At 56.6% G+C, this 27289-nt stretch overlaps 3 protein-coding genes and 1 non-coding gene across 4 annotated transcripts in view; 2 read left to right on the top strand and 2 right to left on the bottom strand.

The window, feature by feature from the left end:
- The window catches only part of PIP4K2B (phosphatidylinositol-5-phosphate 4-kinase type 2 beta), a 30431-nt gene extending 23542 nt beyond the window's left edge, over window positions 1-6889 (top strand). The window contains exons 9-10 of the mRNA XM_088179521.1: window positions 569-672; window positions 2007-6889. Of these exons, the coding sequence (XP_088035647.1) occupies window positions 569-672; window positions 2007-2087 (185 nt within the window). The 3' untranslated portion in view covers window positions 2088-6889. The remainder of the gene's footprint in view (window positions 1-568; window positions 673-2006) is intronic.
- A 477-nt stretch (window positions 6890-7366) lies between these two features.
- On the bottom strand, window positions 7367-11164 carry PSMB3 (proteasome 20S subunit beta 3). Its single transcript, XM_014885477.2, has 6 exons — window positions 11017-11164; window positions 10680-10864; window positions 10140-10247; window positions 8879-9056; window positions 8266-8360; window positions 7367-7481 (listed from the first exon to the last, which is right to left on the bottom strand). Exons 1-6 carry the CDS (start codon window positions 11017-11019, stop codon window positions 7433-7435), a joined length of 618 nt encoding a protein of 205 aa, XP_014740963.2. The 5' UTR covers window positions 11020-11164; the 3' UTR covers window positions 7367-7432.
- Window positions 11165-12760: 1596 nt separating this feature from the next.
- Window positions 12761-12834, bottom strand: TRNAN-GUU (transfer RNA asparagine (anticodon GUU)). Its single transcript has one exon. It is a non-coding gene; the product is annotated as a tRNA-Asn (tRNA).
- Window positions 12835-15190: 2356 nt separating this feature from the next.
- Window positions 15191-27284, top strand: PCGF2 (polycomb group ring finger 2). Its single transcript, XM_088179523.1, has 10 exons — window positions 15191-15295; window positions 18543-18681; window positions 18914-19010; window positions 20850-20905; window positions 21618-21668; window positions 22358-22466; window positions 22768-22816; window positions 23551-23667; window positions 24313-24393; window positions 25577-27284. Exons 2-10 carry the CDS (start codon window positions 18570-18572, stop codon window positions 25913-25915), a joined length of 1011 nt encoding a protein of 336 aa, XP_088035649.1. The 5' UTR covers window positions 15191-15295; window positions 18543-18569; the 3' UTR covers window positions 25916-27284.
- Window positions 27285-27289: the final 5 nt, after the last annotated feature.

The following is a 27289-nucleotide window of genomic DNA, read 5'->3' as shown; positions in this document are numbered from 1 at the left end:
GAGGAGGAAGGATGGAGGGCAGGGGAGGTGTCTCAGGCTCAGCAGGGTGGCAGGGCTGTCCCTGTGGGCAGGGGGGGTGTCCCACGCTCAGCAGGGTGGCAGGGCTGTCCCTGTGGGCAGGGGGGGTGTCCCACGCTCAGCAGGGTGGCAGGGCTGTCCCTGTGGGCAGGGGGGGTGTCCCACGCTCAGCAGGGTGGCAGGGCTGTCCCTGTGGGCAGGGGAGGTGTCCCAGGCTCAGCAGGGTGGCAGGGCTGTCCCTGTGGGCAGGGGGGGTGTCCCAGGCTCAGCAGGGTGGCAGGGCTGTCCCTCTGCCTTGCTGGGCAGTCCCTGGTGGTGGCTGGAAGGGGGACAGAGGTGACCCACTGGGGTGCTGCAGTTTTTTGAGCTGGGGGTGCCCAGGGGGTGTTTTTGGAGGTGGGGAATGAAGCTGGGGGTGTTTCTGGAGCTGGCCGTGCCCAGGGGCTCTCAGCCCCTCCCTTGCCCTGCTGGCCATGCCCAGGGGCTCTGAGCCCCTCCCTTGCCCTGCTGGCCGTGCCCAGGGGCTCTCAGCCCCTCCCTTGCCCCCCAGGTGCCCCCAGGAAGGAGGTTTATTTCATGGCCATCATCGACATCCTCACGCCCTACGACACCAAGAAGAAAGCTGCACACGCTGCCAAGACCGTGAAACACGGGGTGAGCCTGGCCTGGCCCGGGGGGCTCTGGGGCTTCTGCTCTGCACCATCTCCTTGGGGGGGCAGGGGTGGTGTCCCCTGGCTCTGCTTTCCCTGCCAGGCTGGGAATTGTGCAGTGCCTGGGTTCAGCACAGTCCTCGGTGTCTCCTCAGGGTTGGGTTTTCCCTCTGGTCCCTTGGGATAATTTGTGTTTGTATCCCAATTTGGGAGGTGCTGGAGGGATGAACTGGCTGCAGGGTGACACCCCTGGGGTCACTGCTGTGTCCTGGGTGACACTTCTGGGGTCACCTCTGTGTCCTGGCAGCCATGGTGACACCCCTGGGGTCACCTCTGTGTTCTGGGTGACACTTCTGGGGTCACTGCTGTGTCCTGGCTGCAAGGTCACACCCCTGTGGTCACTCCTGTGTCTTGGGTGACACTCCTGGGCTCAGTCTTGTGTCCTGGCAGCCATGGTGACACCCCTGGGGCTACTCCTGTGTCCTGGCAGCCATGGTGACACCCCTGGGGCCACCCCGGGGTCACTCCGGTGCAATCGGGGCATTGCTGAGGTTGACAAGGACCTTTCAGGTGGAGTCCAGGCCAGGCAGCAGCACCGGGGGGGTTTGTGTGGAATCCTGGGATGTGCTGGGCTGGGAGGGACCCCTGGGGCTGGGGGTGCAGCTGCTGGCCCTGCACAGAGCCCTGGGGAGCTGCTCCAGTGAAAATCCTTGCCCTGAGTTCTGTGTGCTCCTAAACCTGTGAGGCACCAAGGAGCAAACCCAGCTGGACCTGCAGCTGGAGCTGAAATCATTTCCCTGGGGATCCCTCCAGGCCTGATGGGTTTTTCCTTAGCCGTGGATCCTCCCCAGCAGAGGGGCTGTGCCCCTGCCCTTCCCTGCCCTCCCTGACCCCTCCCTGTGCTCCCTGTCCCCTCCCTGTCCCCTCCTTGCCCTTCCCTGCCCACACTGACCCCTCCCTGCCTTCTCTGTCCTCTCCCTGTCCCCTCCCTGCCCACACTGTCCTCTTCCTGTCCCCTCCGTGTCCCCTCTCTGCCCTCCCTGTCCCCTCGCTGTCCCTTCCCTGTCCCTCTCTGCCCCTTCCTTGTCCCCTCCCTGCCCACGCTGACCTCTCCCTTTGTCCTCTCTGTCCCCTCTCTGTCCTCTCCTTGTCCCCTCTGTGTCCCCTCCCTGTCCCCTCACTGTCCCCTCCCTGCCTTCCCTGTCCTCTCCCTGTCCCTTCCCTGCCCACGCTGCCCCTTCTCTGTCCCCTCCCTGTCCCCTCCCTGCCCTCCTTGACCCCTTTTTTGTCCCCTCCGTGTCCCCTCCGTGTCCCCTCTGACCCGGTGTCTCTCTGCAGGCGGGGGCCGAGATCTCCACGGTGAATCCCGAGCAGTACTCGAAGCGTTTCAACGAGTTCATCTCCAGCATCCTGACATAGTGACATAGTGACAACAGTGACACAGTGCAGCCGAGCCCGGCGCCCCGCGGGGACACCGTGTGACAAAACCCATCCTCATCCTCGCTGCACCCTCGCACTGCCCTCGCTGCTGCCCCCGCCTGCACCGGGGGCGTTTTTATGTTACAGAAGTGCCCAGATTTCACTTTTGAGGGCTTTTCCACACAAGCCAAGTGCATTGTTTGCAGCACTGCTCTGCCCTGGGACGTTGTGTCCTCTCTGCTGAGGGGCTGTGACACGTGGCACTGTCCCCAAGGGGGGTCACAGTGCGAGGGGAGCAGTGCCTGATTCACAAACCACTCCTTGGTTTTGCTTTTTGGGTTTTTTTTTTGGTTTTTTTTTTGTTTTTTTTGGTGTCGTTGTTGTTGTTGTTTTATTGGACTGGCTTTGCCAGAAAAGACAAACAAACCCCTTTTATTTCCCTCTCGGTAGGAATTGGAAGGAAACAAACAAAAAAAAATAGCTCACCATTTCAAGGATGGAAAATATAACTCTGATAAAAGGAGGAGTCGCTGAACTTTAGGTAAATTCAGACTGGGACACTTTATATTTTTTGGTTAATTTAAGTAACGAAAAAAAAGGAAAAAAAAAAAAACTTTTTTGTAACTGCACTTGATTTACAAGAAAGATGAGGGAAATGAACATCTACCAAAGATGATCTCTGAAAAAAAAAAGAAGAAGAAAAAAAAAAGGTGTAACTCCTAAAAACTAAAAACAACCAGTGTGAGAAGTGAGAGAGGCATTGACCAACCTCAGCTCATGATGTGCTCGGGCCTGGGGTGATTTCAATTGGCCAGAGTTGAAGAAGTTCCTAAAATTCAAGAGTTCCTTAAAAAGAAAAGGAAAAAAGAAATAACATTTTCAAAAAAGGCATTTTTGTATCTGTAGATATGGGATAAGATTTTTGGGCCATTCCCTCAGTCAGGAATGGCTCTGAGGTCACCATCACAGTCCTGCCAGTGTTAATTAGCTAATTAATTGTTCAGTCTTCCTTCCCCACCCCACCTGCAACAGGTACTTGAATCTGTGTCCTGACAGAGGTTCCTGGCTTGGTTTTATTTTTTTTTTTGGTGTTTTTTTTCTTTCTTGTTTCAAATGTGACTTGCACAGAAGGAATTGGCCTGGCTGCCCTTGGGGAGTGCTGGGGCTGCTCCCGACCCCCTCTGAACCCTCCAGGAGTGCACAAGGTCCAGACTCTGGCACCAGATTTCTTTTCCAGCCCCTCCCGAAGGATTTTGGGGACTGCTTGGAGTGACCGAAAATGTCCTGGTTTGTCTCCAGAACGCTTTTAACCCTTTCACAGCCAAGCTGGGCAGACTCGCTGTGGGTTCCATTAGCTCTGCTGCACAAGTTACAGAACTTTGGGTTCTTTGTTTTTTGCCATTTGTTTGTTGTTCGTGGGTTGTTTTTTTTGGTTTTTTTTTTTGTTGTTGTCGTTGTTTTTAATTTCCTCTCTCTCTTTTTAAGCAGGATTTAGAGTTTTGAACAAACCTCTTTGCAGTTGAAACATGTTGCTTAATCTGCCTTGGAACTGTTTTTCACACATGCCTTTGTTTGGGGAATAAGCTGTTGGGAATGTCTGTCCTGTGCTGTAACAGTTTTTTGCTGTGTGGAATTTTGGTCCTTTTTTTCAGAGATAACTGGTGCTCATCACATCCTGGTAATTCCCCCTAAATTAATTAACCCTGCCTCTGGGCTGGATTCTCAATGTGGGGCTTGTGGGGTTGGTTTTTTATTTGTTTTTTTTTTTTTTTTTGTTGTTTTTTATTTCCTCTTCACCCCCCTCCCCATTTTCTATTTGTGATGTGAATTCCCCCCACAGGCCTCACCTTGGGAGGGGCTAAAATTGGAGCCCCTTGAGAGTGCACTGTAAATAGAGTTTTGGAGAAATGAAAAATTAGGGGTCCTGATGGGATTTTGGTCATTCCCTTTGGTGTGGGACAAATTTCTGCTGCCCCTGTGGTGTGGGAGGCTGGAGGTGTCTTAAGGTGTGGAGCTGGAAAAGCCACGACCCAAATGCAGCTAAAAAATATTTTAAAAAAAGAATGAAAAAAAAAAAAAAAAAGGGAGGACTTGGAGAGCATCATCAGCTTCATTTTGTGGGCATTATATTGGTTGCTTGTCTCTTAATAAGCACTTAAGTTTACTGCTAATTAGGAATTAAAAACCAATCATTTTTTATTCCTGACAGTTTAAAAAAAAAAAAATCTGCATTGAATCTGCAACTTTGGTAAGTTTGCCCTTCTCCTTTTGGGGAAAGTAGCTTGGAAATTGTTTTATCTTGAAATCATCTATTAAAAAAAAAAATAAATCAATGAAGGGGAGAAAAAGGGGAAAGGAAGAGAGCAGGAGGTGGGTGAACACCACAAAGCAAAGAAAGGGGAGTGAAGATGGCAAAAATCTCCTTTCCTGAATATTCCAGAATAATGAATAAAGAATCCAATCAAAAACCAGGGAATTCCTGCAGAAATCCTTACAGAGTTGGGAATATTTTCTTATTTCCTGGGATTCAATTTGGTTTTTTGAGGTGATTTGGGGAGCCCCACAAAAATTTTTCCCTTTAGCACTGCCCCAGTTCTGCCCAGTTGCCATTTTGTGTATGAAAGTGATTAAATGCAATTTCCTCACCTGATGATGTGTTACCCAGGTATGTAACTTCGTTTGACACAGGTGGTTTTGTTTATTGTTTACATTTGGAGAAGTAGCATTACCTTAAAAATGCGAATTTTTTTTTTTTTTTTTTTTTTTTTGTTTCTAGACAGTATTTTTATTACCAGAACAAGAAGTGAAGCTGCAAATATTTGATTTGTTTTTAAAAGGGATTTTTTTTTTCTTTCTGTTTGTTTTCTTTTTGTTTTGCTTTGTTTTTGTTTTTTTTTCTTTTAAATCTTGTTTTAGGTCACTTTTTTAAACTCAAGTATTAAAAAAAAAAAAAAAAAAAAAGGAAAGAAAAAAAAAGGAAAACCCAGCCCTTTCAATTCTGGTTTTACAACTGCTTGTGCTAGTTGTCTGGTTTTGGTGTGGATTTAGTTCTAGTTTTGCTGAATGTAAATATTTCTGTCCTTAGCATGAACCCTGCAGAACTCATTTAACTGACAGGATTTGCAGCAGAATTCAGAATTTTTTTTATTATTATTTTTTGGCCAAAAAAAAAAAAAAAACCAACCAAAATTCAGTCCAGTGAAGTTGCAAATAATGAGTGAGCAGCCTGAGGCAGGAGGAGCTGCAGGATCCACATTCCTGAGGGGCTCTCCCTCATCTGCCAGCATCAGAGAGGGGAAAAAAAAATAAATCCCAAATGTGCCCTGAGCTGGCTGTGGGACAGGGGGAAAGAGCCTCAAGTGCAATAAATCCACCCCAGACCTGGAGGGGAAACCCAGGAGCTTCCAGTGCTGGGGTTTGGGGGAGAAGCTCCAGGAATTTCCAGTGCTGGGATTTGGGGGAGCAGCCCCAGAAATTTCCAGTGCTGGATTTTGGGGAGAAGCTCCAGGAATTTCCAGTGTTGGGATTTGGGGGAGAAGCTCCAGGAATTTTCAGTACTGGGATTTTGGGGGGGCAGCCCCAGGAGTTCCCTCCTCCTCCTCCTCCTCCTCCTCTGCCTGGCCTGGGCTTCATCCTGAGAGCCACAATCATGGAATTAATCTGGAATTCACCCCATGGGGATGGAATTTGTCCTATAGGGGTAAAATTCATCTTGCAGGGGATGGAGTTTGTCCTGTAGGCATGGAATTCATCCTTTAGGGATGGAATTTATCCTGTGGGGAGGGAATCTGTTCTGTAGGGATGGAATTCATCCTGTGGGGATCAAATTCATTCCCTGGAGACAGAATTCATTCACCCTGTGGGGATGGAATTCATCCTGTGGGGGTTGAATTTGTTTTTTGGGGACAGAATTCACCCCGTGGGGCAGCAGGGGGAGGCCACACTCCCACAATCCCAGCTTGGAATCTGGATCAGCACAATCAGCAAGGAAAACTGAACCACTTTGAGTCTTATTTCCTTTTTTTTTTTTTTTTTCTTTTTTTTTTTTCTTTTTACCTTTTTTTCTGGGGGGGGAATTCCTGCTTTCTTGAGCTGCCCGGGCAGGCTCAGGGTGGTGAGGAGGTTGTGGTGGTGGATATTCCCAATCCATGACTACTATGCAGTCCTTTTTTCCAGGCCTCACCTGGAATTTCACCCCCAGCTGAAGGATTTTCCCCCCAAAATCAGTGGGGGGGGAGGGGGGGTGTCCCCAGCATGGACCTGGCCCCAAATTCCCAAATCTCCCATTCCTGCAGAGCCACTCCCAGTGTTCCCCTCAGCCCCTGCCCCGTGTCCTGGCTCTTTGGGATGGATCCCACAGGGAACTGGCATGGCAGAGCTCTGGACACTTCATTTTTTTTTTTAGTGGGAAACCATTCCCAAATTTGTGCTGCTCTGGGCAGCTGGATGGGAGTGGAGCGAGCAGATTCCACACACAGGTCACGAGGGTGGGCAGGGCTGATCAGTGCAACTGAATTTAAAAAAAAAAAAAAAGAAAGAAATGTGAATAAATTAAGTTTAATCTAAAAAGTAAAAAAAAAAAAAAAATTAAAAAACTAAAAAAAAAAATTTAAAAAATGAAAAAAAAAAGAACATTCTAGGTTTTTTCACTGCTGTTTTTTAAATAGGAATTTGAAGTCCTCTGTGCTTGTCTGTTTGCTAGGAGCAGTTTGAGACACTGTTACTGTTTTGAAATGCATGCATGTTACAAGATGAGTCTCCAACCAGAGAAAAAAAAAAATAAAATTAAAACTTTGTGTACATCTGGGGCCTCCCTGCTGTGCTTTTTGAGGGGCCACCCTCAGCTGCTCCACCGGCATGGGGCAATCCTGGAGGGGACAGGATGGGGAAAACTGGAGAAAAAAAAATGGGATTTTGGGGAAGGGAGGGGCTGGGATGAATTCCCAGAGCAGCTGTGGCTGCTCCTGAATCCCTGGAAATGTTCCTGGAAATGTCCTGGAGCAGCCTGGCACACTCAAGGTGTCCCTACCATGGCACTGGATGTGTTTGATCCCTTCCCACCCAAACCACTGCAGGATTCCATGAACCACAGCTCCTTTAAATGTGTTTTAAACGAACCTTTAAATGTGTTTGTTTCCAGCAGTTTGAGCCCGTGCTGGCTGTCAGAACTGAGCTCTGGCAGGAGAAGCCCCAGTGCAGCTGCTGTGCTGCAGGAGCCTCTGCTCACACCTCACAGATGTTTCAGCAGCTCTGAGCTCAAAGGCAAGGTGAGGACAGAGTTTTGTTTTGTTTTGTTTTGTTTTATTTTAAAAAGTCCTGAGGGGCACAGAGCAGCTGAGCTGGGCTTAATCCATGCGAGCCTTCAGGGTCCTCGTGGTGATCTTGTCCTTCTCTCTGCAGGGGGAACACGGGAGATGGTTTATTGTTAAACCCAGCTTTAAACCCTGCCTAAAGCCCCTCCCTGCCTTGGGAAGTGTCGGCTGCAGCTCGGGTGGTTGTGACAACAATGAAATCATTCCGGGGAGCTCCCAAGGGCTGGGATGCTGCAGGAAACAAAATGGGAATTCCCAAAGCCAGCCTGGTGACAGAGCTGGGAGCTAAGGAGGGGCAGAGCCTCATTCCCATGGGAATGTTGGGAGTTAATCCTGCATCCATGAGGGGCAAAAACCTCCTCATTCCCATGGGAATGCTGGAGTTAATCCTGCATCCATGAGGGGCAGAATTTCCTCATTCCCATGGGAATGCTGGGAGTTAATCCTGCATCCATGAGGGGCAGAATTTCCTCATTCCCATGGGAATGCAGCCAGGGAATCCCTGAGCAGCAGGAGTCCAACTCCAGGAGTTGCAGCATTGAACTGCACCAGGAGGATGCTGAGGGAGGGGCAGGAATTGGGGAATCCCTGAGGGAAAGGAATGGCAGCTCCCTGGATTTGGGGAATCCCTGGATTTGGATCTGGGGGATCCCTGGATTTGGGGAATCCCTGGATTTGGGGAATCCTCGAGGGAATGGCAGCTCCCTCAATTTGGGGAATCCTGAATTTGGGGAATCCCAGTTCCTTGGATCTGGGGGATCCCTGGATCTGGGGAATCCCTGGATTTGGGGGATCCCTGGACTGGGGAATCCCTGGATTTGGGGAATCCCTGGATTTGGGGATTTAGGAGGAGGAGCAGCACTCACATGACGTGCACCACCACGCCCATGCCGGAGATGGCGTCCCTGTCCACGGCGTTGAGCATGGCCTGGGAGATGGTCTCGAACAGGTGCTCGGGCTCCTGGGCACAGGAACACGGGGGCTCTACCTGGGCTCCACCTGGGCCTTACCTGGGCTACCAACCCCAGCTTTTGCCCAAACCCCCCCAGATCCTTCCAGGCTCCCCCCTCAGGCTGTGGAAGCCACAGCTTCCATGAATCCACGAATCCATGAATCCCAGGTGATCACAACTGACCCAGGATGATCCCAAGTGACCCCCAGGTGACCCAAACTGACCTCAGGTGATGCCAGGTGACCCCAGGTGATCCGAGGTGATTCTGGCTGATCCCAAGTGACCCAGGTGGCCCCACATGACCCCAGGTGACCCTAGTGACCCCACATGACCCCAGGTGATCCCAGGTGACTCTGGCTGATCCCCAGTGACCCCAGCTGATCCCAGGTGACCCCACATGACCCCAGGTGACCCTAGTGACCCCACATGACCCCAGGTGATCCCAGGTGACTCTGGCTGATCCCAAGTGACCCCAGGTGATCCCGGCTGACCCCAGGTGACCCCCAGGCGGCCCCAGCCCCACTCACCATGTCGGGTTCCCACAGGGACTCACACATTCCGTACATCTGCTCGGAGCAGGTGCCACTGACCACGAAATCATCGGTGACCATGGGGCAGCCAATGAGGTCCAGGGAGCAGATGAAGGGCTCGTGGGTCAGCGGGTCCAGCCCCGCGATCACCGGCTCCGTGTAGTACGGCCCAAACCTGGGCAAGAGCTGGGCTCAGGGGACACAGCTGGGCTCACAGGGACACAGCTGGGCTCAGGGGACACAGCTGGGCCCAGGGGACACAGCTGGGCTCAGGGGACACAGCTGGGCTCACAGGGACACAGCTGGGCCCAGGGGACACAGCTGGGCTCAGGGGACACAGCTGGGCCCAGGGGACACAGCTGGGCCCAGGGGACACAGCTGGGCTCAGGGGACACAGCTGGGCCCAGGGGACACAGCTGGGCTCACAGGGACACAGCTGGGCCCAGGGGACACAGCTGGGCTCAGGGGACACAGCTGGGCCCAGGGGGGCTCACAGAGACACAGCTGGGCTCATAGGGACACAGCTGGGCCCAGGGGACACAGCTGGGCCCAGGGGGGCTCACAGGGACACAGCTGGGCCCAGGGGACACAGCTGGGCTCACAGGGACACAGCTGGGCCCAGGGGACACAGCTGGGCCCAGGGGGGCTCACAGGGACACAGCTGGGCTCAGGGGACACAGCTGGGCTCAGGACAGCCCTGGGGACAGCTGAGCCCAGGAGGGAGCACAGGGATCATCCTGGCACGGGACAATCCCAGAAATCCCAGCCCGTGGCCGGGAGCAGTGTCTGAACTCTGCTGGAGCTCTGGCAGCTTTGGGGTCGTGCCCATCCCCAGCACTCATCCCCCCTTTTCCCCTGAATTCCCAACCCAGACACAGCTCCAGCCTTTCCCTGCCTCCTGTCCCAGTCCCAGAGCAGAGACTGGGGGTGTCCCCAGCCCCACATCCCCCAGAAATGTTTCCCAGGTTAGGAACACATCCCACTGCTCCTTCCAGGGCACACCAGGAGCACCCTGCCACGCTTTTGGCACAGCAAACAACCCTGGAGCTGCAGGAGTCTGCTCTGCTTTGACAACTGACTCGGTTTGAGTCAATTTGAGGAGCAAACATCACCCCAAGGCAACAACAATCTGTCCAGGGAAGGTGATGGAGACACCGTGGAATGACCCAAGAGATTTTACAGAAAAACTCCTCAGCTCCTCCAGAACTGCAGCAGCTCCAGCCCCCTCAGCCCTCCCTGAATTGCTGTGCACTTTTACCTCCTCTCATAGAGCAGGTTGGACACCATGCTCATGAAGGTCTGGGGTTTGATCTGCCTCCCTTCCTTCAGCTCGTAGAGATTCAGCCTGAACTTCAATCTCTGCGCCCTGCAAGAGACCAGAGCCGGGTTAAAGCACAGCAGGTTCCTCTTGCTGCCCCCTTCACCCAGGCCCGCACTGTCCTGCTGAGGCAGGGAGGGCGTGCACAGGCAGCTTCTTCTGGAGTTTAGGTGAAATGTTAGTGGTGAAAGTTCAATTTTAGCAGTGAAAGTGGAATTTTAGTAGTGAAAATTCAATTTTAGCAGTGAAAGTTCATTCTAGCAGTAAAAGTTCACTTTAGCAGTGCTGTGATCTCAAATCACAGGCAGGCTTATCTCAAAAGCTCTCCCACATGGGGAACTAAGAACAGCAGTAGCGTCACCGTTTAACTTCGTATTAATTACAAACATGAATTACAATCATTACCATCTCCCCTCCCCACGGATAAACCAAGCCAGCACGAGCTGCATGGATCCCAAAAACGCCTCCCCGGTCACTTACACGGTCTGCACGTCCGTGGCCAGCCCGGCCAGGCCGATGTAGAGCCTTTGGCCCATGGGGAAAATCTTCTGGAAGTCCGTGGTCACCGTCTGCGCCTGGATGCCGAAGCGCCGGTCGGCGGCGATGGCCACGCACTCCTTGCCCCTCATGGCCATGACGGCCCCGCCGTTGTAGGACATGATCGACTGCGGGGGAGCGGCGGCTCAGGGGCACCGGAGCGGCCCCGGGGGGATCCCGGGCCCGGCCCGGCCCCGCCGCTCCGGCCCTCACGGAGCGGCCTCGGCCCCCGCGTCCCCCCCGCGCTGTGCCGGGCCCTGCAGCTGCCCGCGGGTCTCACCATGGCTGCGGCTGTTGGGTCCCCGCTCTGTCACCGCTGTGGCCCCACACGGCTCCCGTTCTGTCACCGCTCCGGTCTCTGCACAGGCTCCGCTCCGGCCCCGCCGCGCCGCCGCCGGTCCCGCCCCTGCCGCTTCCCATTGGTCTCTGCCACCGCCACTCTCACCTCCAAGGCTTTCCATTGGCTGTCGCAACCGGTAGTCCCGCCTTCCACGCTTCCCATTGGTCACCGCCGCCGGTGGTCCCGCCTTCCGCGCAACCCATTGGTCGCCACCTCCCCCTGGGGCCCGAGCGCTGCCGGTGATTGGCGGAAGCGGCCGCGGCGCCCGCAGCTGATTGGCTGAGGCCGGGCAGGGTGGGCGGGGCCGAAAAGTGACGAGTCACAGTGGGAGCGCGAGGCATGACGGGAGTGCGGGGGGGGCACGGCTGGAGAAAGGGGAACAGCTGGAAAAATGGGGAACAGCTGGAAAATAGGGAACGGCTGGAAAAATAGGGGATGGCTGGAAAAATGGGGAATAGCTGGAAAAATGGGAGTAGCTGGGAAAATGGGGAACAGCTGTAAAACCGAGGAACAGCTGGAAAACCGAGGAACAGCTGGAAAAATGGGGAATGGCTGGGAAAATGGGGAACGGCTGGAAAAATGAGGGACAGCTGGAAAAATGGGGAACAGCTGGATTAGGACTGGGCTGAATAAGTCGAGGCACAGCTGGATCAGTGGGGGAACAGCTGGATAAATGGGGAACAGCTAGAAAAATGGGAACAGCTGGAGAAATGGGGGACAGCTGGAGAAATGGGAGCAGCTGGAAAAGTGGGGAACAGCTGGAAAAATGAGGGACAACTGGAGAAATGGGGACTAGCTGGAGAAATTGGGGACAGCTGGATTACGCACAGCTGGATCAGTGGGGGAAGAGCTGGAGAAATGGGGAACAAATGGCTCGGTGGAGGCACAGCTGGATGAATGGGGAACAGCTGGATTACTGAGGGAACAGCTGGAGCAATGGGGAAACATCCGGATGGGACCCAGCTGGGTCAGTGGTGCACAGCTGGATCCGGGGGGCACAGCTGGAACAATCGCATCTCCACTTTGGAGAGTGGGGACAAAGGCCCGAGCTCGCACTGAGGGGCCGATCCAAAGGGGATTCTCCCAAAAATCTCCCCGGGAAGCGCTGGCACGGAGGGCACCGTGGCCCGGGAGCGGAGCCCAGCCCGTGCCTGCCGTGGTTTTAACGTGGATTTTTAGAAGCGGATTTTTCGAGTGTGTTTTTCGAGTGGGTTTTTGAGGTGTTTCCCATCACGGAAGGCTCCTGGCAGCAGCCGGAGCCGAGGGAACAGCCCAGGCAGAGCCCGGCGGGGATCGCTGGGATCAATCCCTGCGCTCAACCGGGAATTCCATCCTTTGATTCCAGCTCAGGGCGGGAGGGCGGGCACGGAAATGGAATTTACGGGAGTTTCAGGAGAGGGGAAGCTCAGTCTGGCACACTTGGGACCCCCTTCAGATTAATTTTGGGGCAAAATATGAGGCTGGGATGGAAACAGGATTTCAGGTCCGATATTCATGTCCCAAAATTTCCTTGTGGGAGCAGCCGGGGAGCGGATTTGGGCACACCGGGAGCTGATTCTCCGCCGCCGAGTGAGCCGCGAGCAAATCCCTGCCCCTGGAATTTTCTCCCGGTCCGGCTCCGTCCCCTGGGGCGGATCCCGGGAAAAGGGGGAAAAAGGAGCGGCGGAGGAAAAAGGAGCGGTTCCGTCCCTGGGTGGGCTCGAACCACCAACCTTTCGGTTAACAGCCGAACGCGCTAACCGATTGCGCCACAGAGACCGCGCTGGCAGCGGCCCGCGCCCGCCGCACTCAGAGCCCAGCCGGGAACACCGGGAACGGGAACACCGGGAATGGGGACACCGGGAATTGGAACGGGAACACCGGGAATGAGAACACCGGGAATGGAAACACCGGGACAGCGGGAACGGGAACACCGGGAATGGGAACACCGGGAATGGGGATACCGGGAATGGGAACACCGGGACACCGGGAACGGGAACACCGGGAATGGAGACACCGGGAATGGGAACACCGGGAATGGAAACACCGGGAATGGGAACACCGGGACAGCGGGAACGGGAATGAGAACACCGGGAACACCGGGAATGGGAAAGGGACAGGGGGAACCGGAATACCGGGAATGGGAACACCGGGACACCGGGAATGGGAACACCGGGAAACCGGGAATGAGAACGGGACAGGGGGAACGGGGACACCGGGAATGGGAACACCTGGACACCGGGAATGGGACAGAGAGAATGGGATCACCGGGAATGGGAACAGGGACGTCGGGACAGAGAGAATGGGACACCGGGCTCACCGGGAACGGGAACGGGACAGAGGGACCGGGACACCGAGACAGACGGAATGGGACACCGGGAAAGGAACAGAGGGAACGAGATCATCGGGAATGGGACACTGGGAATGAGGACACTGGGAATGGGGCACCGGGAATGGGAACGGGACATCGGGAAATGGATACGGGAACAGGACACCGGGAACGGGACACCGGGAACGGGGTACGGGGACAGGGAAAAAGTACCGGGAAGGGGCACAGGGAAGGGGACACCGGACACCGGCCCCAGGCACAGGGACAAGGGACACCGGAACCCGGGCAAGCGAGCACTGAGAGCGGCACCGGGAACGGCTCCAGCAGGAACCGGCCCCGCCACCCCGGGAGCCGAGACAGCGGCACGGACAGCGGCACGGCGAGACCCCCGGGCACGGGACCCCCGGGCACGGGACCACCGGGATCACCGGGACCACCGGGCACGGGACCCCCCGGCACGGGACCACCGGGCACGGAACCACCGGGCACGGGACCACCGGGATCACCGGGCACGGGACCCTCGGGACCCCCGGGACCCCCGGGCACGGGACCCCCCGGCACGGGACCCCCCGGCACGGACCACCGGGACCCCCCGGGCACGGGACCCTCGGGAGCCCCGGGACCCCCGGGCACGGGAGGGGAGGCGGCCGAGCCCTCGGTAATCCCGGGCGTGCGGGAGCACCGCGCTCCGCTCAGCGCCTCCCGCTCCTCTTCCTGCCCCTTTCTCCCTCCTTTATTTAATTTCCTTCCTTGCTTTTCCTTTTTTTTTTTTTTTTTAATTCTTCTTCTCTTTTTCTGCCTTTTTTATTTTCCTCCTTTCCGTTTCTCCCGCCCCCTTTTTTAAATTTCCTTTTCTCCTGTTCCTTTTTCATCCTTTTCCATTTTATTTTTTTGCTCTAATTTCCTCGGTTTTCTTCCCTTCCTTCTCCCCGTCATTTTCCATCCTTCCCTAATTTCCCTCCATTTTTTTTTGCCTTCCTTTTTTTCCTCCCTTTCACTCCCGATTTTCCCATTTTCCCTTTCTTTCCCGAATTTCTCTTTATTTTCCTTGTTTTTTTCACCTTCCTTTCCCCCCCTTCTTGTCCATTTCCCCTTTTTAATTTCCCTCTGTTTTTATTTTTCCCCCCTTCCTTTCCATTTTTCCTTTTCTCTAATTTCCCTCTATTTTTGTTCCCTTTCTTTTCCCCCCTCCCCTTCCCCCTCTCATTTTCCCTTTTCCTTTTCTTTCTCTCATTTCCCCCCATTTTTTTTTTCCTATTTTTTTTTCCTCCCCCTCCCTCCAATTTTCCATTTTCCCTCTAGAAATTCCCTTTATGTTTTTTCCCTCCTTTTTTTCCCTTTCCTTTCCCCTCCGAGCACCGAGGGTCCCTGGTCACAATTTGGGGCCAAAAAGGGGTTTCGAGGGAAGGGGGGGGACACGGGGTCCGGAGCTTCCACCGAAGCATTTTGGGGCCATTCCAGCGGTTTTTGGGGCGTTCCTGGGGTCTCTGGGAGCACCGGGGCTGGGGGGGGGTCCCGGGGGGTCCCCCCCAATCTCGGCCCCTCGCTCCCCTCCCCCACAGCCCCCCAAAGGAATGAGGTCACGTGAGGCGGGCGGGGCCTGGCGGCGGCTGGAGGTGGGAAAAAAAATAAAAAAATAAATTAAAAAAAAAAAAAAGAGGAAAAATAAAAAAAAAAAAAAGAGGAGGAAGGAGGGAAAAAAAAAAAAAAAGAGAGGGAGGGAAAAAAAAAAAAAAAAAGAGCGAGAGAGTGGAGGGAAAAAAAATTAAAAAAAAATAAAAAAAGGGCCGCGGCCGCAGCGCCGCCCGAGCCGAGCCGAGCCGAGCCGAGCCGAGCCGAGCCGAGCCGAGCCGAGCCGAGCCGAGCCGAGCGGAGGGGCGGCCGCGGGGCCGCCGCTGCCGCCGCCACCAGGTAGGGACGCGGCCCCGGTGTCCCCCCCGCCCCCCCGGTTCACCGGTGCCAAAGATGGCCGATGGGCACCGCCACCCCCGCCTGGTGCCCCGGGACCCCCCCCGGGACCCCCCCGGGATCTCCCCCGGGAGCGCTGCGGGGCCGGGGGGGCGCGGCGGGACCCCCCCCATCCCCCGGGGCGGGCGGAGGGGCCGGGCCGCGCTGACAGCACAAAGGGGACGGCCCGGGGCCACCGGGGCCGCCCCACCGCCCGTCCCGGAGCGGCTCCGCGGCCCCGGAGCTACCGGGAGATGCTGGGGGCCGCAGCCGGGCAGCCCCGGGCACAGCGCGGGGACAGCGCGGGGACACGCGTGGCCGTGGCCAGCCCGGGGCTGTGTGTCCCCCACCGTGTGTCAGTGCCCACCCGGTGTCCCTCCCGGTGTCCGTGTCCCACGTGTGTCACTGCCCCCCGTGTCCCCCCCTGTGTCACTGCCCCCCCATGTCCCCCCGGTGTCCGTGTCCCTCGTGTGTCAGTGGCCATCCCGTGCCCGTGCCACCCTCCATGCCCATGTCCCCCCTGTGTCCATGTCCCCCCCCATTTCCGTGTCCCCTCCGTGTCCCCCCCGTGCCCATATCCCCGTGTGTCCGTGTCCCCCCCGTGTCCCCCCCCGTGTCCCCCCCGCTGTCACGCCCCTCAGTCCCGTCCCGCCACCGTGGCCGTGTGCTCGTGTCCCTGTCCCCGCACGCTTTGTGGTCACTCGTGTCCGGGGGGGCTCCGGGTCTGTCCCCTCTGTCCCCGTGCGAGGCCCGGGCCGTCCCGGGCCATTTCCCGAGCCCCGCGCTCGCCACCGCCGGGGGTCCCGCGGTGACTTTGACTCGCCCTTCCCCAGCCGTGCCCGGCCCGGGGGGGTTCGGGGGAGGTGACACCGTGCGGGGCCACCGCCCACGGAGACAAAAGAGCCCCAAAGTGGCGGGGGAGGAGGGGGGGGGGGGGCAGCCCCGTTGGCTCCGGGAGGGCTCGGGGGGGGGGGGGGGGGGCTCCGGGGCTTTGTTCCCCCGCCCTCTCCCGGCACAGGAAATCGGCGCCGTTATCGCCCGGTTTATTAGAACCGGTTTGCGCCGGTGGCTCGGGCTCCCCCCTCCCGCCGAGCCCCGGGGCCGCCATTGGCGGCTGCGAGCGCCGAAAGCGGCGAAATTCCCCCCAAAACGCGGCCGCGGCTCCCGCGGTGCCCGGGGGAGATGTCCGGGGTGGGGGGGGGGGACGGGGACAGGGCACCGCGACACCCCCGACATGGGGAGGGGGCTGGCAGGACCCCCCCTCCCCATCACCTGGAGCTCGGGGGCGCCACCGGGGGGGATCTGGGGCTCCCCAACCCCTCCGGTGCTCCTGGAGCCCCTTGGCTGCTGCCCCCCCAGCACAGGGCTGTCCCCGAGGTCCCCAGCCCAGTGGTGTCCCCATCCCTGTGTCACCTCCATCCCCATCCCAGCGGTGTCCCCGAGGTCCCCAACCCAGCAATGTCCCCATTGTCCCCATCCCAGTGGTGTCCCCAAAATCCCGATCCCAGTGGTGTCCCCAGGATCCCCATCCCAGTGGTGTCCCCAAGGTCCCCATCCCAGCGGTGTCCCCATCCCTGCAGCATTTCCATCCCAGTCCCAGCAGTGTCCCATCCCTGTGCCATCTCAGTCCCAATGGTGTCGCTGTCCCTGTGCCACCTCCATCCCAGTCCCAGTGGTGTCCCCATGCCTGCATCCCCATCCCAGTGATGTCCCCAAGGTCCCCATCCCAATGGTGTCCCCATCCCAGTCCCAGTGATGTCCCTTGTCTCCAGCATCCCTGCGGTGTCCCCAGCCCGGTGTCACCTCCATCCCAGTGCCACTGGTGTCCCATGGCTGGTGCAGGTGTCCCTGTGTGTGTGCACTGTAGCCCGTGTGTGTCCCTGCGTGTCCCCGCGTGTCACGCGCAGGTCCCTGTTTGTCACAACTGTCCCTGTGTGTCACACACATGTCCCTGTGTCTCCTGCTTGTGTCCTTGTGTGTCGCTATCTGTCCCTGTGTGTCACACGCGTGTGTCTCTGTGTCCTCGTTTGTCACACACATGTCCCTGTCTGTCCCTGAATGTCCCCTTGTGTCACACACGTGTCCCCCTGTGTCACACACATGTCCCGTGTGTCACACACATGTCCCGTGTGTCACACACGTGTCCCTGTCTGTCCCTGTCTGTCCCTGAATGTCACATGCGTGTCCCCGTGTGTCACACACATGTCCCGTGTGTCACACGCGTGTCCCCGTGTGTCACACACATGTCCCTGTCTGTCCCTGAATGTCACACACGTGTCCCCGTGTGTCACACACATGTCCCGTGGGTCACACGCGTGTCCCCGTGTGTCACACACATGTCCCGTGGGTCACACACATGTCCCCGTGTGTCACACGCGTGTCCCCACGGCTCTGCGGTGCCACCGCCGGTGTCCCGGCCCTGCCGCCGTGGCCCTCGCTCCTCCCCACGCTCCCCTCTCCGCCTGTCGCCTGTCGCCTGTCCCTGGTGGCTGTGACAATATTCCGGCTGCTCGCCAAGTGTCGGGGTTGCCATGGGAACGACAAACCCGCGGCGATGCCGCTCCAGCGGCTCCCCGGGAGCTCCGGAGCGATTCCCGAGCCCTGCCCCGCTCCTGCCGTGCCCACCGGGCCCCGCTGGCCACCACCAGCCTGGGGATTCCCTGAAGACAAAAAAAAACAAACAAAACAAAACATGGAATTTTGCCTGGAAATGCCTTTTCCATGGAACCAACCCAAAAAAATTTTTTTTTTTCTGGTGTGTGTGCAGCCACAGGTGGGGGTTTGCTGGCAGGGGGGGATTGTCCGTGCTCAGAGGTGTCGCGGTGTTGGGGACACTCAGGGACACCCAGGGACACTCAGGGACACCCAGGGACATCCAGGGATACCCACAGGGGGTGGGTGGCAGGTGACAATCCCCACCTGTTCCCTCCAGCGACTCCTGCGTGTCCCAGCCGTGCGTTCTGAGGGGATCCTGGGGTGTTGCCGCAGGGAAGGATCCACCCAGGGACATCCAGGGACCCCGAGGGACATCCAGGGACACCCAGGGACACCCAGGGACATTCAGGGACACCCAGGGACACCCAGGGACACTCAGGGACATCCAGGGATAACCAGAGGGGGTGGGTGGCAGGTGACAGTCCCCACCCTGTCCCCTCCAGCGACTCCCTGTCCCAGCCGTGCTCTCTGAGCCCATCCCGGGGTTTTCCCGCAGGGAGGATCCGCCCGGGGCTGCTCCAAGATGCACAGAACCACCCGCATCAAGATCACGGAGCTCAACCCCCACCTGATGTGCGCCCTGTGCGGCGGCTACTTCATCGACGCCACCACCATCGTGGAGTGCCTGCACTCCTGTGAGTGTCCCCAAGGGTCCCCTAGCGTCCCCTGGGAGCCCCAAAACCCCGCAGTGACCCCTGGCACGGTGCCCACCCTGTGCCAGGCGTGGGAGCTGCGGGGGATGGGAAGGCTGCACTGGGCAGGGGTTTTGTCCCCAAGGGGGTCTGGGGGTCCCCAAGGGGGTGTGGGGGTCGCAGAGGCTCTGTCCCTTTGTCCCCCTGCTCACAGAGGGTCCCTCTGTCCCCACAGTCTGCAAAACCTGCATCGTTCGCTACCTGGAGACCAACAAGTACTGCCCCATGTGTGACGTGCAGGTGCACAAAACCCGGCCCCTGCTCAGCATCAGGTGAGGAGGGGGCTCCTCGAGGGGCTCGGGGGGCTCAGGGGACTCGGGAGGTTCCTTGGGGGGCTGGGGGGGCTGGGAGTCCCAGAAAGAGGGAGGGACAGGGGCCCTGTGTCCATCCCTACTGTCCTGGCCCCATCCGTCCGTCTGTCCATCCATGGATTCCGTCATCCATCATCCATCCATCATCCATCATCCATCATCCATCCATCATCCATCCATCATCCATCCATCCATCCATCATCCATCATCCATCCATCATCCATCATCCATCATCCATCATCCATCATCCATCATCCATCCATCCATCATCCATCATCCATCATCCATCCATCCATCATCCATCATCCATCCATCATCCATCATCCATCCATCATCCATCATCCATCATCCATCATCCATCATCCATCCATCCATCATCCATCATCCATCCATCATCCATCCATCATCCATCCATCATCCATCATCCATCCATCCATCCATCATCCATCATCCATCATCCATCCATCATCCATCCATCATCCATCCATGGATTCCATTCCATCCATCATCCATCCATCATCCATCATCCATCATCCATCATCCATCATCCATCATCCATCATCCATCCATCATCCATCATCCATCATCCATCATCCATCATCCATCATCCATCCATCCATCATCCATCCATCCATCATCCATCATCCATCATCCATCCATCCATCATCCATCATCCATCCATCATCCATCCATCATCCATCATCCATCCATCCATCCATCATCCATCATCCATCATCCATCCATCATCCATCCATCATCCATCCATGGATTCCATTCCATCCATCATCCATCCATCATCCATCATCCATCATCCATCATCCATCATCCATCATCCATCATCCATCCATCATCCATCATCCATCATCCATCATCCATCATCCATCATCCATCCATCCATCATCCATCATCCATCATCCATCCATCCATCATCCATCATCCATCCATCATCCATCATCCATCCATCATCCATCATCCATCATCCATCATCCATCCATCCATCATCCATCATCCATCCATCATCCATCCATCATCCATCCATCATCCATCATCCATCCATCCATCCATCATCCATCATCCATCATCCATCATCCATCATCCATCATCCATCCATGGATTCCATTCCATCCATCCCATGTCGCAGGGGTGGCCCTGGTGGCACTGCCAGGTCCCCACAGGTGACTCTAGCTCTGGGAAAATCCATCCCATTCTGGAATTTGTTGCCATGCCTGTCGTGTTTCCATCCCAGGATTTTTTTGCCTTTCCCTCATTTCTGTAGTGTCACTTTTCCCACCTTTTTTTCCCCTTTCTTCCCCCAATTTTTTTGGCTCACTATGAAACATTAACACTCCCACGGCTCCTTTGCAATCTCCAGCTCTGCCTGCAGGGATGGAGAATTGGGAGTTTAGGGTTTGGGGATGTGGAACTGGAGATTTAGGGTTTGGGGGATTTAGGGTTTGGAGATGGGGAATTGGGAATTTAGGGTTTGGGGAGCTGGGAGGTTTGGGGATTTGGGATGGGGAATTGGGGTTTGGGATGGAGGATTGGAGATCTGAGGCTTTGGCACGGAGATTTGGGGATTTGAGCTGAAGAACTGGGGATTTGGGATGGAGAACTGGGGATTTGGGATGGAGAATTGGGGATTTGGGATGGAGAACTGGGGATTTGGGATGGAGAACTGGGGATTTGGGATGGAGAATTTTCCAGAAGGGAGCTGGGGGAAGCAGATGCCCTGTGGTGCTGGGCACAAACTGCTCCCAATCCTGCTGATTTCTCCCATTTTTCCCATTTTTCCCCTTCCAGATCAGACAAAACCCTCCAGGACATCGTGTACAAGCTGGTCCCGGGGCTTTTCAAAGGTGCAGCCAAGGATGGGGAGAATTTGGGAATAATTTGGGAATTTGGGAATTGTTTGTAAGTCGCTGCCATCCCCCTGAAGCCCTTCCCGGGATTTCCCATTCCCACGGGGACAGGAGGACACAGGGACACGGAGCCCATCCCAAACTTTGGGAGGATCTGGGAGCAGGAGCCGTGGATGGGGCAAGGGCGGGATTTGGGGTGTGGGAATCCCAAATCCTCGGGATTTATGGGATCGTTCCTGCTGGAGCTCCCACGGGAATTCCCTGGGAATTGTGGGGTGTCCCCCTGTGCCCCCTTGCTGTCACTCCCCTGGCTGTGGCGCTGTCCCCACTCACATCCCTGTCTCTGTCCCCATCCCTGTTCGTGTCCCTGTCCCTTTCCCTGTCCCCGTCCATGCCCCTGTTCCCATTCTTGTCCCCATCCCTGTCCCCATCCCTGTCCCTGTGTCCCCATCCTGGTCCCTGTCCCTGTGTCCCGGTCCCTGTCCCTGTCCCTCTGTCCCTGTCCCTCTGTCCCTGTGTCCCTGTCCCTCTGTCCCTGTGTCCATGTCCCTGTCCCTGTGTCCCCATCCCCGTCCCTGCCCCTGTGTCCCTGTCCCTGTCCCTGTTCCCATTCTTGTCCCCATCCCTGTCCCCATCCCTGTGTCCCTGTCCCTGTGTCCCTGTCCCTGTGTCCCTGTCCCTGTCCCTGTCCCTGTCCGTGTCCCCACAGATGAGATGAAGAGAAGACGCGACTTCTACTCTGCGTACCCGGTGGCTGAGGGTGAGTGTGACAGTGTCACAGTGTCACCATATCACAGTGTCACAGTGTCACCATATCACAGTGTCACAGTGTGACAGTGTCACAGTGTCACCATATCACAGTGTCACAGTGTCACAGTGTCACCATATCACAGTGTCACAGTGTCACAAGGTCACAGTGTCACATGTCACAGTGTCACAAGGTCACAGTGTCACATGTCACAGTGTCAGTGTCAATGTCACCATGTTGCAGGGTCACAGTGTCACAGGGAGGGTGTCAATGTCACAGGGTCACAGGGTCACAGTGCCAGTGTCAGTGTCACAGTGTCAGTGTCAATGTCACAGTGTCACAGTGTCACAATGTCACCGTGTCACAGTGTCAGTGTCAATGACACAATGTCACAGTGTCAGTGTCACAGTGTCAGTGTCACAGTGTCACAGTGACACAGTGTCGCAGTGTCAGTGTCAATGTCACAATGTCACAGTGTCACAGTCAGTGTCACAGTGTCACAGTGTCAGTGTCACAGTGTCACAGTGTCACAGTGTCACAGTGTCACAGTGTCACAGTGTCACAGTCAGTGTCACAATGTCACAGTGTCACAGTGTCACAGTGTCACAGTGTCACAGTGTCGGTGTCACTGTCACCATGTCACGGTGTCCCAGCCGGGGCCATCCCCCGCTGTCCCCCCAGCCGTGTCCCTGTCCCCGCAGTGCCCCTGGGCTCGCAGGAGGAGCGTGGGGAGGTGGCCGAGCGGGACCAGGGCGCGGTGCCCGAGGACGACATCGTCAGCCTGTCCATCGAGTTCCACCGGGACCCCAGGTACGGCCCGGGGCCCCGGGAATGGGCTGGGACCCCGGGTATGAACCGGGACCCCAAATATGGGCTGGGACCCCGGGTATGGACCGGGACCCCGGGTATGGGCTGGGACCCCAAATATGGGCTGGGACCCCAAATATGGGCTGGACTGGGACCCCAGGTACGGCCCGGGGCCCCGGGAATGCCCATGGCTGTGCCGGGGTGAAGCCCTGGATGTCCCCCCAGTGTCCCCCCCCATGGGGCCTTTCCGGGGATTTTTCCCTCCCCACCTTTCCCACGATCCCTGTCCCGTGTCCCTCCCCAGCGAGGAGCAGAAAGGAGCCGTGGAGAACGGGGACCTGGACAAGGACAAGGTGAGAGTGTGGTGGCACCGGGGTGGCACCGGGGTGGCACTGGGGTGGCACTGTGCTGGGTCTAGGGTGACACCGTGCTGGTGCTGAGCCCTCCGTGCCCAGCTGCCCTGGGGGAGACAGGGGGACACCCCAAACCTGGGACCCCCCAAACCCGGGACATCCCAAATCCCGGACCCCCAAACCTGGGACCCCACAAACCCCAGACACCCCAAACCCGGGACACCCCAAACCCGAGACATCCCAAACCCAGGACAAGCAGCAGGTGGGACCCCCCCAAACCCGGGACACCCCAAACTTGGGACCCCCCAAACCCAGGACTCCCCAAACCCCACACACCCCAAACCCAGGACAACCATCAGGCAGGACACTCCAAACCCAGGACACCCCAAACCCAGGACACCCCACAACCTTGGGATCTCCCAAACCCCAGACACTCCAAACCTCGGACCCTCCACACCCCAAACCCCAAGGCCCCTACACCCCAAAACCAGACACCCCAAACCCCAATCCCGTGCCCCCCAACCCCAGACACCCCAAACCCCAGACACCCCAAACCCCAGACACCCCAAAACCAGACACCCCAAACCCCAACCTCGTGCCCCCCAACCCCAGACACCCCAAACCCCAACCCCAAACCCAGGACACACCAAACCCCACACACCCCAAACCCAGGACATCCCAAACCCAGGGCACCCCAACCCCAGACACCCCAAACCCCAACCCCGTGTCCCCAGGCCCCGCCGTGCCCCCCGGGCCCCGCGCTGCGGTTCCTGCGCTGCCCGGCCGCCATGACCGTGCTGCACCTGGCCAAGTTCCTGCGCAACAAAATGGACGTGCCCAGCAAATACCGGGTGAGCAACGGGAATGGGCTGGGAATGGTCGGGAATGGTCGGGAATGGGCTGGGAATGGTCGGGAATGGGCTGGGAATGGGCTGGGAATGGTCGGGAATGGGCTGGGAATGGTTGGGAATGGTTGGGAATGCTCAGGGGGCACTGCCCATCCACTGCTGATCCCTGTCCGTCCCAAATATCCCTGCTCAGCTGTCTTCCCCGGGAGCAGGAGCCTTCCTTTTCCCATGGCCAGATCCTTCCTTTCCCTGGGTTTGGATCCATCCTTTCCCTGGATCTGTGTCCATCCTTTCCCTGGGTTTGGATCCTTCCTTTCCCTGGATCTGTCTCCATCCTTTCCCTGTGTTTGGATCCTTCCTGTTCCCTGGGTTTGGATCCATCTTTTCCCTGGATTTGGATCCGTCCTTTCCCTGGGTTTGGATCCTTCCTTTCCCTGGGTTTGGATCCGTCTTTTCCCTGGATTTGGATCCGTCCTTTCCCTGGGTTTGGACCCTTCCTTTCCCTGGGTTTGGATCCGTCTTTTCCCTGGATTTGGATCCGTCCTTTCCCTGGGTTTGGATCCTTCCTTTCCCTGGGTTTGGATCCTTCATTTCCCTGGATTTGGATCCATCTTTTCCCTGGGTTTGGATCCGTCCTTTCCCCCTCAGGTGGAGGTGCTGTACGAGGACGAGCCCCTGAAGGAATATTACACCCTGATGGACATCGCCTACATCTACCCCTGGAGGAGGGTGAGCAACCTGGGAGACGGGAAAAACCGGGAATGTCTGTGCTGGGAATACTGGGAATGTCTGTACTGGGAATACTGGGAATGTCTGTCCTTTTGGGGATAAAACTGGGAAAATCTGTGCTGGGAATACTGGGAAAATCTGTAGTAGGGAAAAAAAACCCTGGGAAACTCTGTGCTGGGAATACTGGGAAACGTGTACTGGGGAAACTGGGAATGTCTGTGCTGGGAATACTGGGAATGTCTGTCCTTTAGGGGATAAAACTGGGAATATCTGTACTGGGAAAATCTATTCTAGGGAAAAAAAATGGGAAAATCTATCCTGGGGAAACTGGAAATATCGATACTGGGAAAACTGGGAAAATCTGTACTGGGAAAACTGGGAATATCTGTACTGGGAATACTGGGAAATGTGTACTGGGGAAACTGGGAATGTCTGTACTGGGAAAACTGGGGAAATCTCTACTGGGAAAACTGGGAATATCTGTACTGGGGAAACTGGGAATATCTATACCGAGAAACTGGGAAAACTGGGAAAATCTGTACTGGGAATACTGGGAATGTCTGTTCTAGGGAAAAAGTTGGGAAAGTCTGTCTTGGGAAAAACTGGGAAAATCTGTCCTGGGGAAACTGGGAATATCTATACCGAGAAACTGGGAAAACTGGGAAAATCTGTACTGGGGAAACTGGGAATGTCTGTTCTAGGGAAAAAGTTGGGAAAGTCTGTCTTGGGAAAAACTGGGAAAATCTGTCCTGGGGGTGGGGAATGGTGAAATCGGTCCTGGGGGAGCTTTTCCCATAACAAATCCCGGAGTTCGGGCGATTTTCCTGACGTTTGCTCCGGGTGGGATTTTTGGGATCCCCGGGGGTTTGGGGGTGACGGGGCCGGTGTCCCTGGTGGAGGGTGGCACTGCCGGTGTCCCCGAGGTGTCCCCTGGGGTTTGAGGGTGGCAGTGCCGGTGTCCCCGTGGTGTCCCTATGGGTGGTGGCAGTGCCGGTGTCCCCGGGGATTGGGGGGGTGGTGGCACTGCCCTTGTCCCCGCGGTGTCCCCGGGGGTTTGAGGGTGGCAGGGCCGGTGTCCCCGCGGTGTCCCTGTGGGTGGTGGCAGTACCGGTGTCCCGGTGCATGGGGGGTGGTGGCACTGCCGGTGTCCCCGCGCGGTGCCAGCCGTGCCCCGTGTCCCCAGAGCGGTCCCCTGGCACTCAAGTACCGCGTCCAGCCCTCCTGCCAGCGGCTCCGGCTGTGCCCGGCGCTGCCCTCCGAGGCCACCAACACCAGCGGCGCCTCCGAGTGCGAGTCGGGCAGCGACAAAGCGCAGAGCCCCGGGCTGGCATCGCCCCCCGCCCTGCCCGGGCCCCCCGGGCCCGCCATCAACGGCTCGGCCTCGAACTGTCACCCGATGCCACCCAATTGTCACCCGCTAGCACCCAATTGTCACCCGATGCCACCCAATTGTCACTCGATGCCACCCGCCCGCGGCCGCAAAACCGCCCTGAACGGCAGCGCGGGCTCGGCCCTGAGCTAAAAACCCCCGGGGACTCCAAAAAATCCTCCTGGGACTCCGGAAAATCATCCTGGGACTCTGAGAAATCATCCTGGGACTCTGAGAAATCATCCTGGGACTCAGAAAGACCCTGCTAAAAATCCTCCTGGGATTGCTAAAAATCCTCCTGGAACTCCTGCAGACCCTCCAGGGATCCTCCAGGTTCTCCAGGGATTCCTAAAAGATCCTCCAGGGATCCTACAAACTCTCCAGGGATCTTCAGGATCCTCCAGGGATTCCTGAAAATCCTCCAGGGATTCCTGAAAATCCTCCAGGGATTCCTGCAGGTCCTCCAGGGACTGCTCAAGACCCTCCAGGGATTCCTGAAGCCCCTCCAGGGATTCCCGAGGCGGGGATTCCTTGCAGAGCTCTGTAAATATCTTTGTGTACATAGGGAGACAGAGAGCAGAGTTCTACGGACTTATTTTCTAATTTAAAAACGCAAAGAAGACACAGAAATGGCCGTGGATATTTTTAAATGTGTTTTTTGTTTGTTTGGGTTTTTTTTCTTGTTGTTTGTTCTTTTGTTTGTTTGTTTGTTGTTTTATTTGGGGTTTTTTTGGGGAGTTGGGTTTGAGGTTTGGATTTGGAAGCTGCATGACCCTCCCCATCCCACCCCAATTCCCAAATTTTCCCATTCCCACTCCACCATTCCCCATTTTCCCATTCCTCATTCCCCATTCCCCATTTCCCATTTTCCCATCCCCATCCCCATTCTCCCTTTCCCCATCCCCCCATTCCCGATTTTTCCCGAGGTTTTTCCCTTTTTTCCTCCTCCTCCCTCCCCACCCGTGGCCGTGGCCGCAGAGCTGAGGGCCGAGCACAGAAACCAAAAACCCCAAAACCCCAGAACGGCCCCTCGGCCTGGCCAGGCTCTGCTGCTGGGTTTTATTTTCAATTTTTGTGCCTTTTTTTGCTGTTTCCTCGGGGGTTTCCCACACCAGCTCGGAGTTGCAGCAGTTCCAGCTGCTCCTGGATCTCACCCCAGGCCTATTTTGGGGGATTTCTTTGCTTTCCCTGTGGCTTCTGGCCGCAGTTTTGGGCTGAACCTCGCACGGACTCTGCCCTTCTGCACAATAAATTCGGGTTTTTTTGGGGCCTTTTCCTCCAGCTCGGTGGTGGCAGCACAAAATCCCCCGGAAGATTTTCTCTCCCCCGAGGTCCTGACGGCTCCAGGGAAATTTGGGGGGCGCCCAAACTTTTGGGATGGAGCTGGTCCCTGCTCCCCGTGTTCCCCAGAGTTGGTTTTTGTTTGTTTGGGTTTTTTTTTTTTTTGGTGTCTCGTCCTTCCCACCCTCTCCTTCTGCCCTCACAGTGCGTTTGTAATAAAAGGAAATGTGAAAAAAAAAAATCAGA

This window comes from Sturnus vulgaris, chromosome 27, assembly GCF_052056855.1.
Source record: "Sturnus vulgaris isolate bStuVul1 chromosome 27, bStuVul1.hap1, whole genome shotgun sequence".
NCBI classification, from domain to species: Eukaryota; Metazoa; Chordata; class Aves; order Passeriformes; family Sturnidae; genus Sturnus; species Sturnus vulgaris.
Note: the sequence above shows the minus strand (reverse complement) of the source record. Positions and strands in the feature narration are given on the sequence as shown.